The sequence below is a fragment of the Ranitomeya variabilis genome, chromosome 1 (genome assembly GCF_051348905.1).
Source record: "Ranitomeya variabilis isolate aRanVar5 chromosome 1, aRanVar5.hap1, whole genome shotgun sequence".
NCBI lineage: Eukaryota > Metazoa > Chordata > Amphibia > Anura > Dendrobatidae > Ranitomeya > Ranitomeya variabilis.
This window is the reverse complement of record NC_135232.1, coordinates 994,831,190-994,846,742: the sequence shown is the minus strand read 5'-3', so window position 1 is coordinate 994,846,742 and position 15,553 is coordinate 994,831,190. Positions and strand designations below refer to the sequence as shown.

At 44.0% G+C, this 15,553-nt stretch overlaps 1 protein-coding gene across 2 annotated transcripts in view; it reads right to left on the bottom strand.

The window, feature by feature from the left end:
- Positions 1-15,553, bottom strand: part of ANXA10 (annexin A10) — a 169,343-nt gene that overhangs the window by 59,092 nt on the left and 94,698 nt on the right. For both annotated transcript variants that reach the window (XM_077279471.1, XM_077279472.1), the window contains exon 4: positions 8,870-8,983. In XM_077279471.1, coding sequence (XP_077135586.1) covers positions 8,870-8,983 — 114 coding nt within the window. The remainder of the gene's footprint in view (positions 1-8,869; positions 8,984-15,553) is intronic.

The following is a 15,553-nucleotide window of genomic DNA, read 5'->3' as shown; positions in this document are numbered from 1 at the left end:
GGTCTGGCTGGTAAATGGCTGATGATCAGCATCTGCAGCGGTACATCCAGCAGCTGGAGGGTAGGTTGGTGGCTCTTGAATGCACAACCTCACCCATGGATGTCACCGCAGTCGCTGTACAGGCTGCTAGCATAGCTGCAGCCAGTTTGTCCTCTGCCACCCCTGCTCCGACTTTATCCCGACTCCTGCTACAGACAAGTTTGCTGGTGACAGTAAACTATGTCGGGGATTCGTGAGCCAGTGCTTCATACATCTTGAGCTCCTGGCTGCACGTTTTCCTACGGAACGGGCTAAAGTGGGATTTATCATATCCCTTCTGTCGGGCAGGGCGTTGGAGTGGGCAATGCCACAGTGGGAGCGTGATGATCATGTGGTGCAGAGTGCTCCTAGCTTCCTGGACTCTCTGAAACAGGTCTTTTTGGGACATCTTGTCATCCATGATATGGCGCTCCAACTGCTGGCAATAACACAGGGCTCGTCCATGGTCAGCCAATTCGCCGTTCACTTCCGCACTTTGGCATCAGAGCTGGAGTGAGCAGATAAAATCCTTATCCTAGTGTTCTGAAAGGGACTGGCTGACCATGTGAAGGACGCCTTGGCCACCAGGGAGATTCCCGCCACACTGGAGGAGCTCATAACTATATCCACCCGCATCGACCTCCGTTTTAATGAGCGGAGGTTGGAGCGGACCCAGTGTAGGCAGAGGTTCCAGTTGGCTACTACCTTTGCCAGTTCTCTGGAATCTCCTGCTCAGGCATCCGACTCCCATGAGGCCATGGAGGTTTCTCAAGCGGGACCTAAGTCCCGGGCCGCTCGAGTACCCGTGGTCTGTAATATCTGCCAGAAGTTAGGACATTATGCCAATAAATGTCCTCAGCGGTCGGGAAACGATAGTAACCATAGGAGGAGGTTCACTAGACACAGTGGCATTTTCCTCCAAGCTGTCCTTCAAGGGGACAATCAATTTAGGCTCTTCCACTTTTGCAGTCGAGCTTTGTGTGGACTCTGGAGCAGAGGGGAATTTTATGTCCTCTGCCTTTGCCCAACACCACGCAATACCCCAGGTGATGCTCGCCAGGCCAGTGACTGTTCGAGTGGTGAATGGGTCGACACTGCCCTCACAAATAACACACCAGACCATCCCTTTCACATTATCTATGTCTCTTTCCCATCAGGAGATTATCTCCCTTCTTGTCTTCCCCGAGGGAATAGACAAGATCCTACTAGGGATACCCTGGTTATATTTCCACTCCCCTCATATAGAGTGGTCCTCAGGGAGAATTTTGGGTTGGAGTGAATCTTGTAAGCACAGATGTATGAGGGAGTGTGTTCAGGGTGCCACTACAGAGGTACCTGCAGATCTTACTTCTCTTCCCAAGTGCTATTGGTCCTATGCAGATGTGTTTTCCAAGAGTGCTGCGGAGACCCTTCAGCCTCACTGTCCTATTAATCTCTTGCTTGGAGCAGAACCTCCTCGGAGTCGGGTCTATCCCCTCTGTCTCCCAGAGATGGGGGCTGTGACTCAACACATCCAGGAGAATTTGGCAAGAGGGTTCATTAGGAAGTAGTGTCACCGGCAGGGGCGGGTTCTTCTTCATGCAGAAGAAGAACGGAGAACTACGTCCATGCATAGATTACAGGGGTCTTAATGCCATTACCATTAAGAATAAGTACCCTTTGCCCCTGATATCTGAGCTCTTCGATAGGCTATGGGGAGCAAGGGTATTCACCAAATTAGATCTGCGTTGTGCTTACAACTTGATTCGCATCCGTGAGGGGGACGAATGGAAGACGGCTTTTAACACCAAGGATGGGCACTATGAATAATATCTGGTGATGCCCTTCGGGTTTTGTAATGCCCCAGCCATTTTCCAAGACTTTGTAAATGATATCTTCTGGGATATGCTCTCCACCTCGGTCGTAGTCTATCTGGATGATATACTCATCTACTCTCCAGATATTGACTCTCACTGGAGAGATGTTTGCAGAGTCTTTGACCTCTTATGGGTAAACTTCCTCTACACCAAGTTGGAGAAATGTGTGTTTGAGCAGGAGCCCTTGCCTTTCCTTGGTTATATCATCTCCGCCCAGGGATTGGCTATGGATCCTGCCAAACTACAGGCTGTGATGGACTGGCAGGAACCCTATTCTTTCAAAGCGGTGCAGCGCTTTATGGGGTTCATTAACTATTATCGCCAGTTCATTCTGCATTTCTCAACTTTGGTAGCTCCCTTGGTAGCCCTCACCAAGAAGGGAGCAAATCCCAAATTGTGGTTGGAGGAGGTCTCCAAGGCCTTCCTCTCTATTAAGTCACACTTCACTAGTGCTCCCATCCTACATCGTCCCGATGTAGATAAGCCTTTTATAATGGAGGTGGATGCCTCATCTGTTCGTGCTGGAGCAGTCCTCATTCAAAAGGATGCTCAAGGTCGGAAGCATCCTTCAAGACCTTCACACCAGCAGAGAGGAATTATTCCACTGGAGACAAGGAGTTGCTAGCCATGAAGTTGGCTTTCTCAGAGTGGAGACACCTCCTGGAGGGGGCTCGCTTTCTTTTCCAAGTTTTTACAGACCACAAAAATTTGGTGTACTTACAGACAGCCCAGCGCCTAAATTCTCGCCAGGCCAGATGGTCCTTGTTCTTCTCCCTGTTCTATTTCACCCTCCATTTTCTCTCTGGGGAGAAAAACATTTGTGCCAATGCTCTCTCTCCCTCTGTTGTGTCATCTGAGGAGGAAGAGGAGTCTCAGCTTATTGTCCCTTCTGAGAGCCTGAGAACCATGGCTCCGGTTTCGCTAGAGTCTGTGCCCCCGGGCAAGACTTTTGTACCATCACATTTGCGATCGGAGGTTCTCTCTCATCAGCTTATTCATCCAGGGTGGGTGGACATTTTGAGGCCAAGAGGACATCTGAGCTGCTGGCGAGAACATACTGGTGGCCGCATATGGCCCGTGATGTCGGGGACTATATTCGGGCATGTGTCTCCTGTGCCAAGAATAAGTCTCCTCGACAACGGCCAGCAGGGTTGCTTTTTCCCCTGCCAGTGGCAGACAGGCCCTGGGAGATGGTCGGGATGGACTTTGTAGTGGGCTTACCCAAGTCCCATGGCTGCACCATCATTTGGGTAATCACCGACCATTTCTCTAAAATGGTGCATTTGGTGCCTCTTCCATGGCTACCTTCTGCACGGGCCTTGGCAGCATTGTTTATAAAACACATTTTCCGCCAGGGCTGGCTCCAGGTTTTTGAGAGCCCCGGGCGAAAGAGTCTCAGTGGGCCCCCCTTTAACACATACCACAATTCATGATCGCATATAACACAGCCATGTAGTATATAACACAGCCCACATAGTATATAGCACAGCCACATAGCATATAACACAGCCATGTAGTATACAGCACAGCTACGTAGCATATAACACAGCCACGTAGCATATAACACAGCCACGTAGTATATAGCACAGCCATGTAGTATATAGCATAGCCACGTAGTATATAGCATAGCCACGTAGCATATAGCACAGCCATGTAGTATATTGCACAGCCATGTAGCATATAACACAGCCACGTAGTATATAGCACAGCCCACGTAGCATATAACAGCCCATATAGTATATAGCACAGCCACATATTATATAACACAGCCCACGTAGTATATAGAACAGCCATGTAGTATATAGCATAGCCCACGTAGCATATAACAGCCCATATAGTATATAGCACAGCCACATATTATATAACACAGCCCACGTAGTATATAGAACATATAGAACAGCCATGTAGCACAACCCATGTAGCATATAACAGCCCATATAGTATATAGCACAGCCACATATTATATAACACAGCCCACGTAGTATATAGAACAGCCATGTAGCACAGCCCACGTAGCATATAACAAAACAGCACATGTAGTATATAACACGGCCCACATAGTATATAGCACAGCCATGTAGTATATAGAACAGCCATGTAGTATATAGAACAGACATGTAGTATATAGCACAGACATGTAGTATACAGCACAGCCCCCCTCCCCCAAGAATGGCCCCATAGTCCAGTACTCACTGTCACTGGTATAGTTACAAAAAAACACTCCTCACCTCTCAATGTTCCCGCACCGTGCTGCGCTCTCCCTGCTCTGGTCTCGGCGGCTGCCGCTGCACTGCCTGGCACACAGCAAGTGCGCAATGACGTCATCGCGCACCCGCAGCAGCAGTGTCAGAGGCAGAGTGAGGAACGATGGGAGAGGGAGCATCAGGTGACGCCCTCTCCTCCATCCTCCATCATTTGCTTTGAACTTTACCGGCAGATACCGGTAAAGTTCAAAGCGGCGGCGGAGGAGTTGGCGCTTGCGACAGGCGGGCCCCCTCTGCCTCACAGAGGCCCCATAGCAGCTGCGTGATGTGCCATTAGCTGAGGGCCCCTGGGGGAGGGGGGCCCTATGCACTGGCAGGTGCCTGCCTCTAAAGCCAGCCCTGAATGGGCCCCCCTGTCTCACCCCGGCACTTACCCGGGTACGCTGGGCGCTGACGCCGGCCCTGTTTTCCGCCTACACGGTATGCCGGACAAAATTGTCAGTGACCGGGGTCCCCAGCTTGCTTCTCGGTTCTGAAGAGAGCTTTGTCGTCTACACAGCATCAAGGTGAATCTCTCTTCAGCATATCATCCCGAGACGAATGGGTTGGTAGAGAGGGCCAACCAGACCTTGGTCACATATCTGCAACATTTTGTTTCAGCCAGGCAGGATGACTGGGCATCCTTGCTACCATGGGCGGAGTTTGAGCTAAACAATGCCGTAGCCGACTCCACTGGGCAGACCCCATTCCTCCTTAATTACGGTCTGCATCCGCGGGTTCCTGTGCCTATGCCCGTGTCTTCCGCAGACTCCAGGGTGGCAGACTGGGCTGTGGAGGCACGGGACATTTGGGACCACACTCAGGATGCCATCCTGGCCTCCAAGGAGAGAATGAGGTCCTCCGCCGATGCACATCGGCGCCCCGCTCTGACCTTTGCTCCTGACGATTTAGTGTGGCTCTCCGCCCATAATATCAGGCTACGAGTTGAGTCCACTAAGTTTGCACCTCGCTACTTGGGTCCCTTCAAGGTCCTCAAACAGGTTAACCCTGTGGTCTACCGTCTGGCCCTTCCTCCACGCCTAGGTATCACCGACACCTTTCATGTGTCCCTCTTAAAGCCCGCACACATGTCCAGGTTTTCCGAGTCATCTGCCGGGACATCGGATTCATCTACAGATGATTACGAGCTGAACGCTATCTTGGGGTGCAAGGTGATACGTGTCAAAAAATTTTATTTGGTGGACTGGAAGGGTTATGGCCCAGAGGACAGGTCCTGGGAGCCTGCTGAGCACATTCGAGCTCCGCAGCTCATTGCTGCCTTCGAGCGTAGTGAGGTCCATGGAGGGGGGGTGATGTTAGGTGTCGAGTTCCCGCCGCTGCACAGGGGGAATCTCGAACCACCTCCACTGCGGTCCCCTATTCTTCTCCAGCCGCAGTGGAGACGTCGGTTCCAGCGTCTGGCTCAGGCAGATACTCTGCGTTTGGTTACTGCTGCTCTTCCAGGCTCAGCCATTGTAGGCAGTACTGGTCAGTGGCGAGCAGATGTCTCTGGGACTAAGTCCTGCTTTTCCTTTTCTGAGCATGCCCCAGGGAGGACCTCTCATTGGAGGTTGGGGGTCACACGCTCAGGTCCTGTAGCATCTCCCATTGGTCCTTTAGGAAGGTCCTGAAGTTGCTGCAGCTTTAAAAGGTTCGCATGGCCACACTGCCATGCACTAGTATCATTTGTGTTTTGTGCTTGTCGGCACTAATACTCTGCAACTCAGGCTACACATGGAGACTGTCCATTAGCCGTGGGAAATTACATAGGCAGGCAGCTAGCGTCAGTGCAGGCAATTAGTCTCTTGGCTTAGCATCTGGTTCCTACATGTGTGCGGTTAGCACAGAAGAGTTCCAGAGCAAGCCCAACCCTAGTTAGGGTATTAGTCCCACTAACTATTTCATGACTCTGTGAAGCAACAGGGTTCGTGCTGATATTGACCGAGTGACAGAACTTGCGTCTAATCTGTCATTGTACCACCATATAGGGCCGCCATTTCTCTAGCAGCAGGCTTCATTCCTGCACGGTGGACCCCGGGCTGCGAACACACCTATAACAACTCATATAGTTACTCGGTGCGTTCCGCCAGCCGCAGTAGTGTGTTCACAGTACAGTGAGTTGTGACTGCAAAACTCCCTGCACCACTCCACTGACTGGGAATGAGGGCCTCCTGACAGAATATAACAATTTTCTCCCTGTAGCCGCTGCTCTATTCATCCAGCCAGGTATGATTTAAATTATCGAATTGCAGGTCAGTACGATTAAGCAACAACATGTATAGTTTTTTTCTTAATTTAAGTGGTGAAAAAAATCAGAAATTTGTTGAAAATTTCTTTTTCTTGGGTCGCCATTTTCTGAGAGCTGTAACTTTTCAAATTTTCAGGATATGGGGCTCCGTGTGGGCTTATTTTTTCATTCTGAGCTGATGTTTTTTACTGATACCAACTTGGGGTAGATACAATGTTTTGATCGCCTCTTATTGCTTTCTTTGAAACATGTGATGAGAGACATTCTGCTCTCACTGATATCCCTTCTGAGCTATGCAGAATTGCATAGTGCTTGGCGTAGAGCAGAGATGAGTGTGATTACTAACACTTCTTCAACTTTCATTATGGCAGTCAGTGTGGGGCGAGGGGTAGACCAGAGCTGGCAACCCTATGACAGAAGAGTTGATAAACGGGTTTGTAATGAGGTAAAGGTCAGCTCAGCTTTACTGCCCCTCTCCCCAATGCTTTCTGCCTTGATGAAAGCTGGAGAAGTTTTAATAATTAAGCTCATCTCTATTTTACTCCTGGCATTATGTAATCACATACAGTTCAGCAGGGAGATCAGTGACAAAAACAGGCTGCATGTCATTGTGGGGATGTGTTCTTCCCAATGCATGTTGCTACCTACTTATGATTGGTCAACAGTGGGAGGTTCTACATGCCCTAAAAGTCAGACTCCAGGGGAAGATCTTTGTCCCACCCACAGATCTTAACAGTACATTAAGGACATACATATTAAGGAAAATGTTGATTTTTCTGGAATAAGGCATCAGATTGCAAATATCAATGTGGTGTTTCATTCAACTTTCTATATCCTGCATCCCCATATAGATGTCTTAGGAGGGTTGATCCTTCTGTCAGATTGTCTTTCATTTATTATCCTCCTAAGGATTCAGCTTTTGGATCTTGAGAGCCTAGTAATGTTTTCTACATTTGAAATACTGTGTTCCAAGACCCATAGCTGTTTAATTTTTCATTCAACGTAACTATTTGAAGGCTTGTTGTTTGTAAGACAAGTTGAATTTTTAAATGGTATTATTTTGGAGTTTAAACAAACATAAATACATCCAATTCTGTAACTTGTTCAATGTATTTTTTTACTATGGAGTTTACTGTGCATGGTTAATGATTTATCTTTATTCTAGGGGTTAGTATGATTATAGTGGTACCAAGTTTATTTAGTTTTTGTGGGTTTTTTTTCATATTTTTGTACAATTAAATCCACATTTTTAAGCTGTATGAAGTTTTGTATTTAATTGCTTTACGGTCAAATTTTGGGAGGCAGATAAACGAAAAATAGCTATTCCGAATATTTTTATATGGTATTTCTCACACAGGTCAACTAATATGTTATTTTTAGAACTGGGGAGCTTACAAATGTAACAGTACCAATTATTTTGTAATATTTGTTTAATTTGCTTAATAAAGAAATTTTTTTTATATATTTTTATGTTTGTTAAGTTCTTTTACACTTTTATTTTAGTTCCACTTGGGCACTCAACTGTCTTGGTCTCTCATACAATACACTACAATACTTCTGTATTGTATTATCTCTTTGTTATGATAATGCTTAGTCATCCTGTTAGAAGCAGGCTTTGGTCATGACTGAGGAGGACCAAGGTGGCAGCCATGAGGATCTTTGTTAGGCTGCCGTAACAGCTCATTGATACCTCTGCATTTGGGTTGTGGAAGAACAAGATGCTGGTAAAGGGAGCTCTAGCCCTCTGTCAAATCAACTACACACCATGGTGGCTACATGTTATCTAAGGGATTAGACTGGGTTAACCCATTACTTGCCAAATTAGCAATTTTTTTATTTTTTTTTATATTTTAAATGACAGATTTTTAATGATTTGGGTCCCTATGAATCAGAAACATAATTTGCAAAATTTTTACAAGTACGGATTTTTCAGAAAAGGACGTCCCAATATTCAATTAAAAATGACAAGGACATGATTTCCTATTTTGAAAACATTCATTTTACAAACACAACACAAAAAAATTGTACCTAATTATAAAAATTATAAAATCATAGCTGCTAGAAGCTAAAGATTAGGCGTCCCAAAAAAAGGACATTGGTAGATAATAGGTTAAACTGCGGGTTTTGGTGTTCGAATTGATGGCTATTTATATAGCCATCAATATACATAGCAACGTGGCTATTTATATCAGGCAGGCTTCTGCATTATGAAGGCAATTACAATTAGCATGATGGATATATCCCTGATTTATCTTTAGAAGCTAAAGTGCACTTTTTTATATATCTGGTGCATTTCATATTGTCTGAATTGTCCATTTGAATTTGTTTTTATGCTTCAAATGATTATCCCTATATATCGGGACCACGGATTTGGAGCTTTTCTACCTATGCCTTTGATAATATGTCTTAAAAGTACATTTGGAATAATGAGTAATACTTTAGTCTAGGCTTAGTTCAAGAAGTAAAGCATCGAGGTATTTAGTGACCTGCGATATCTTCATTACCTTCATAGCATGCCAGAGTTCATGAGCATCAAAGGTAGGTGGAGAGTATATCAAGCCAACCATAACTTCCTTAAAATGACCATCTAGATTTTCTTTCAAGTCTTCAAGCAAGTTCTTTGGAAAAAAACAGATAATTAAAAGGTTGTGGTTTTTTTTTGCGACAGCAGTTCTATAAGAATTAGAACTAAGACAAACCTGGACTGCTACAATGAGTTACAATTTTGAAAATAAATAAATATATATATATATATATATATATATATATATATATATGTATATGTGTGTGTGTGTGTGTTAAAATGGAACACTAAAGAGCAAAACTCATGAAACAGGATCCAAAGGCATGTTAATAATATATAAATGATTAAATGAAGCAGTGGAAACAAAATTTTCTAAATATTTCAATATATTCAGTATGAAGTAAGGGCACCATGAGCTGAAATAAACGCACTTGCACTTCTTGTCATGCCTTCAGTCAGGCTATTAATGGTTGTCTGAGGAATGATCTACAATGCTGAATACATGGTCATGCAAGTCATCAATATCCACTGCTTGCAGCTTCCTTTGCAATTGCGAACCAATTATGTCCTAGAAGTGCACAGTGGAGACAAGTTTGGAGATGCTGTAGGCCACAGTAGCATGATTAGGCTACACCGGCTGCTCACAGTAACACAAGCATCATATGGCCTGGTGTCGTGTTGAATTATAGCTTTTGGAACACTTTGGAGAAATAGCCGTAATACGAGTTCCATGACCTAATCAATGTATATCGAGCTGTTAATGTACCTGGAATGATGACTAGAAGGATCCAGCTACTGTACATTAGGCCAATGTAGACCATAATCATGGAAGAAGGACTAGTATAAAGTTCTCTCATGAAGCTTCTTCATGACTTCTCACCAGTGATCTCAAAGGATATAATGGTACGGAGAAAGACAGCAATGGAGACTGGCACGGAGATCTTTCCTCTTCAGTTATGAATCCCAGTTTTGTCATGGACACAATGATAGCCAGGGATTGGTCTGTAGACCAGATGGGCAATGCCATGGAGAGGTTTTCACACCAGAAACGAAAATGTCTTATTGCATTGTAGCCAGATCCCACTAGTCTTTATTCAGGTATATTAACAGCTCAAAATTACATTTATTTGGTCAGCAATTGCAAAGGGAGCTGCCAGCAGTAGATCTTGATTATTTGCGAGCACAAATGCATGTAGCATGGTAGAACATTCCTCACACAACCACTAATATTAATAACCTCCTTGTTTGCAGCCAAGGCCTGTAAGTGTAAGAATATTTTCGATTGTGGCACTCTTACTCCAAACTAAATGAATCAAGATATTTTGACATTTTTGTTTCCATTCTTTAATCATTTGCATATCATTAACAGGTCTATCCATCCTGTGATTTCATTATTTCCACAAATTTTACTCTTAGGCCGGGGTCACACTTGTGAGTGCAATGCGAGAAACTCATGTAAGTCTGTCGCATCAATGCCCGGCACTCGGGACCGGAGTTTGCGGCTGCCTGTATTTCTATGCAGCCGAATGCTCCGGTCCAAACCGCCGGCGGCAGTGCTGGGTATTGATGCGGGAGACTCGCTTGAGTTTCTCGCATTGAACTCGCAAGTGTGACCCCGGCCTTACTTCTCTTCTTGGTATTACAATTTGAATGTCGAGAAGTGTATATACTGCATTTGTATTTTTCTTAAGTCAGCCTTTTCACAATAGAGTAGATAAATTATAACCTTTCCAAATTATTCTTTTCACAGTAATGTATCCTCCAGTGTTTCTATAAGGCGGCCTATGTCACACAGAGGATATGCTCTGCAAGTGCAAAGTGCTATAATGAGTGCATTTATGACTATTTTTTCTTGCCGGCATGGTGTACATAATTGCCTGTCTATGCACAGCTTCAGTTACATTGCACTAAAAATGAAATGTGTAAAAACACGACATATCATTATTTTTAACATTAATGTCATCAGTTAAATATTAAGGCAACCTATAGAACTCTACTCTACAAAAAGCATTATATCAATCCAGGTACATAATGCAACGTTATTATCAGCAGTGATATACAAATATTCCTGGATGGAAAATTTCCCATTGTCAGTACATGCTCTGCTAACCATTAAACACCATTATAGACATTTTTTCAATGACTTGCATACACAGGTTTCATAAAACAGCCTACATACCAACACAGACAAGCATATCGGGGGTCCTTGTCATGGTAATGCCTTGTAATGGAGCCATGCATACTGCATCAAGATGTAGCTGTACACAGAGATTTTTTATTCAGAGTCCAAATAAAACAATCTCGGCATCATCCATCAGTTGTTGTATGTCTCTTAAGTTCATTCTTTGGACGTCCTGATTTTCTTAGAAGTGTTGACAAATATTCTAACACGTTCCGACAAAAATGCTGCTTTTTTTCTACAGTTTTTTCTGCAGATGTCTGAACCAAAATAAAGAATAGCAATTGCGCTGATCATTAAGTTCTAGCTGTTTTTACAGTGTTTTCCACTTTTTTTAGTGTGTTTTTGGATTTAGTGCAGATTTAAAGCAGCATTTTTATGTATTTTTATTTAGTGCAGAAAAATTAGGATCCTACATTTGAAAACGCAGCTGATTTTTTCACACACAGTTTTTACAGAATCCCTATAGAGTTTATAGGTAAAAATATGCACACAAAACCCCCCATACAATTCAACAGCCTGTTTAAACGCACCGTGGGCATGAGTTTTCCTGAAATCACAGCCACTTTGCTCAAACTGTTAAATGCAGCAGATTATTTTGCACAACATAAGTGCAGCATTTGCGCTATCTGGGAACAAGACCTAAATAAGATCTGAAGGTTAGCGCTGTGCTCAGTCTTTTATCCTGAAAATGTCCAATGCCGGCAGAGTTCGCTGTGCATTGAACTCTATTGCTATCGCATGCTGATGCAATGCAACCATGCATTAACGTTATCTCAAAAAATAAGACAATTTGGGACACATCGTTAGCGCATCCGTTTAATGGATCTGTTAAACGGAATTCCCTAACACAATGTAAACCTAGCCTTAATGTTGATAATTATGGCTTGCAGCCAATGAAAACCCAAAAGTCATTATCTCAGTAAATTAGAAGACTTTATAACATCAGCTTGAAAATATGGTTTAAAATCAGAAATGTTGGCCTACTGAAATGTATGTTCAGTAAATGCACTGAATACTTGGTCGGGGCTCCTTTTGCATCAATTACTGCATCAATGCATCGTGGCATGGAGGCTATTAGCCTGTGGCACTGCTGAGGTGTTATGGAAGCCCAGGTTGTTTTGATAGCAGCCTTCAGCTCATCTGCATTGTTGGGTCTAGTGTCTCTCATCTTTGCTAAACGCCTCAATTTTTGTCCCATCTGACCACAGCACCTTCTCCCAATCATTCACAGAATCATCCAGTTGTACATTGGTAAACTTCAGATGGGCCTGCACATGTGCCTTCTTGAGCAGGGGACCTTGCAGACACTGCAGGATTTTAAACCTTTAAGGCTTCTTTCACACTAGCATTGGCACGGGGCCGTCGCTATGCCGACGCACGTTGTGAAAGTAATGCCCGACGTGGGCAGCGGAAGCAGTCTTACGACGCTTCCGCTGCCCCATTGTAATGTCCGGGGAGGAGGGGCGGAGTTTCGGCTGCGCATGCGCGGTCCAAAATGGCGGACACGATGCGCAAAAAAACGTTACATGTAACGTTTTTTGTGCTGACGGTCCGCCAAAACACGACGCAATGACGGTTGTGACGTGTGGCCATACATCGCAATGCGTCGCTAATGAAAGTCTATGGGTAAAAACGCATCCTGCAGACAACTTTGCAGGATGCGTTTTTTCTCATAAACGACGCATTGCGACGTATTACAAACGACGCTAGTGTGAAAGTAGCCTAAGGCGTAATGTGTTACCAGTGGTTTTCTTGGTGACTGTGGTCCCAGCTGCCTTGAGATCATTAACAAGTTTCCCCTATGTAGTTTTAGGCTGATCTCTCACCTTTCTCATGATCAAGGATACCCCACGAGGTAAGATTTTGAATGGTGCACCAGATCGATGTCGATAGACAGTCATTTTGTGTTTCTTCCCTTTTCTTACTATTGCACCAACAGTTGTCTCCTTCTCACCCAGTGTCTTACGTATGGTTTTGTAGCCCATTCCGGCTTTGTGCAGATCTATGATTTTGTCCCTGACATCTCTATAATGCTCTTTGGTATTGCCCATGTTGTAGAAGTTAAAGTCTGACTGATTAATTGAGTCTGTGGACAGGAGTCTTTTATAAAGGTGACTATGTAAGGCTAGTTTCACATTTGCGGTTAAATCTGCAGCGTTTATGCTGCAACCTGAAACGCACGATAAACCGTTTTTTAGACGCATAAGGTAACGCATGCATTAAAAAAACGCAACTTTTCCATGCTTTTTCATGCGTTTTGCATGCGTTTGCGTTTTCTGTGCGCATGGTGGAAAATTTAACAGGAGAAAAATCTTGATAAACAGACACAGCCAATGGGACTACAGTGGGCGTGTATTATGGGATATCTTTATATAGACCCTTGTACTGCTGAAATCTTCAGATTTTGCTACTGTATCCTGTGTCATGATACATGTTCTCATGGAGAGCTTTTATTTCAACCTGGATTTAAGTATCAAGCTGTTTCTTGCTTATGCGTTTGCTCGGGAGCAGCAAAGAAATCAAGCAAGACAGAGAAGGACACGGCGTCGGCGTTTTTGGAGACACCCCATTATTGAACTCCGGGAGAGCCGTGGAGCCTACCACACGCTATATGGCAAGCTTAATGCCAACCCGGACAAATTCCCGGAATATACCAGAATGTCTCAAGAGACTTTTCAGGATTTACCTGGTCGTGTCCAAGGAGCCATCCGGAGAAGGGACACAAAGCTCCGTAGAGCGATTCCTGCAGAGGAACATCTCCTGGTCACACTAAGGTACGTAATAATTCTAACCAAATGCCTGTCATAATTATAATTGTTCTGCCATGTATTATTTGTATTTTCCTTTATGCGTTTAGCAAAACACCACCATAAATAGAATTGTTCGTAATTTTTTTTTTTCTTTCAGATTCCTGCCTACCGGAGAGAGCTTATCATCGCTCCACTTTCAGTAGCAGCTTGGAATTTCCACCTTGTCTGGAATAGTTGCGGACACTAGTCGAGCTTTGTGGAACGTTCTCTGGGATGAATTTATCCCCCTACCCACCGCGGACATGTGGATGGAAATTGCCGACAAATTCTGGAGAGTGTGTAATTTCCCCAACTGTTTGGGAGCGGTGGATGGAAATACCTGCCAGATCTGGATCGGAGTACTTTAACTGCAATAAATATTTTTCTATAGTGCCCATGGCAATAACAGATGCGGACTGTCGCTTTATCGCCGTGGACATTGGAGCTTTTGGCTGTGGCAATGACTCTCAGACTTTCAAGAACTCGGATATGGGCTGACGTTTGTATGCAACGACCTCTCCTCAACACTCAAGGCCCACTGATGCCATTTTTTATGGTTGGGGATTAGGCCTTTCAGATGTGTGAAAACCTGCTGAAGCCATATTCCAGTCGGGACTTAAGCAACACTAAAAGGATTTATAACCACAGACTGACCAAGGCCTGAAGAACAGTTGAGTGTACCTTTGGGATTTTTGTCTCAAAATGGCGCATTCTTGGGACAGCCATTAATCTAAAAATGGAGACAGTCAATGAGGTTTTCAAAGCCTGTGTCGTTCTCCACAATTACATAATGGCTAAGGAGCTACCCAACATTGAACTGGATGAACCAGTTGCAAACCTATTGCCAGATTACCAGCATCACCCTCTGCGGTCAACTGTTGAAGTTGCCCACATGCTGAACCAATTTGCTGCCTATTTTGTTTCTGACATCGGACGTGTGGCATGGCAAGATAATATTGTGTAAAATGTGGTGTTGGGTCTGGGTCTGTACCAGTTATGTTTTAAATGTTACTAATATTTTTTGCTAATAAACAACGTGTTTTGATCCCTGTACCAAGTCTCCTATGTCTCTCCTCTAAAAACCACTTATGTTGTTAGTGGAAAGGTACTTGATGTCATTACATCCTGAGTCTCTTCTGCAGTATCTATTGGACACAGACTGAAGAGACGATGGAGGTATAATACAAAGCAGATCTATACTCACCAGTTCATGTGTGAGAAATAATGACTTCATAATGCACAAAACCCAGCCTCATGAATTCCCTATTTCTGACATCTGTCCAGGTGAGTATAGATATGCCTTGTATGACTTTCATTGTCTCTTCAGTTTGTGTGAAATAGATTACGTAGACTGAAGAGAAAATGGAGGTTATACAAGGCAGTTCTCTAGTCATCAGGTCATGTGTCATAAATAATGAGTTCAAGATGCAGAGATTTGTGCATCATGAACTCACTATTTATGACACATGACCTGTTGAGTATAGATCTGTTTTGTATTACCACCATTGTCTTTTCAGTCTGCGTCACATAGATTAAGCAGACTGAAGAGATTATGGAGACAATACAAGTAATATTAGTTTTTGGCAACTCATAGATCCATATTAAACACAAAAAGCTGCAGTGTTCTACTTAATAACTCCTGGAGCTATGAGGTGCAAAAAAACAAAGTGTACGGCGCAGTGTTTTTATTCGG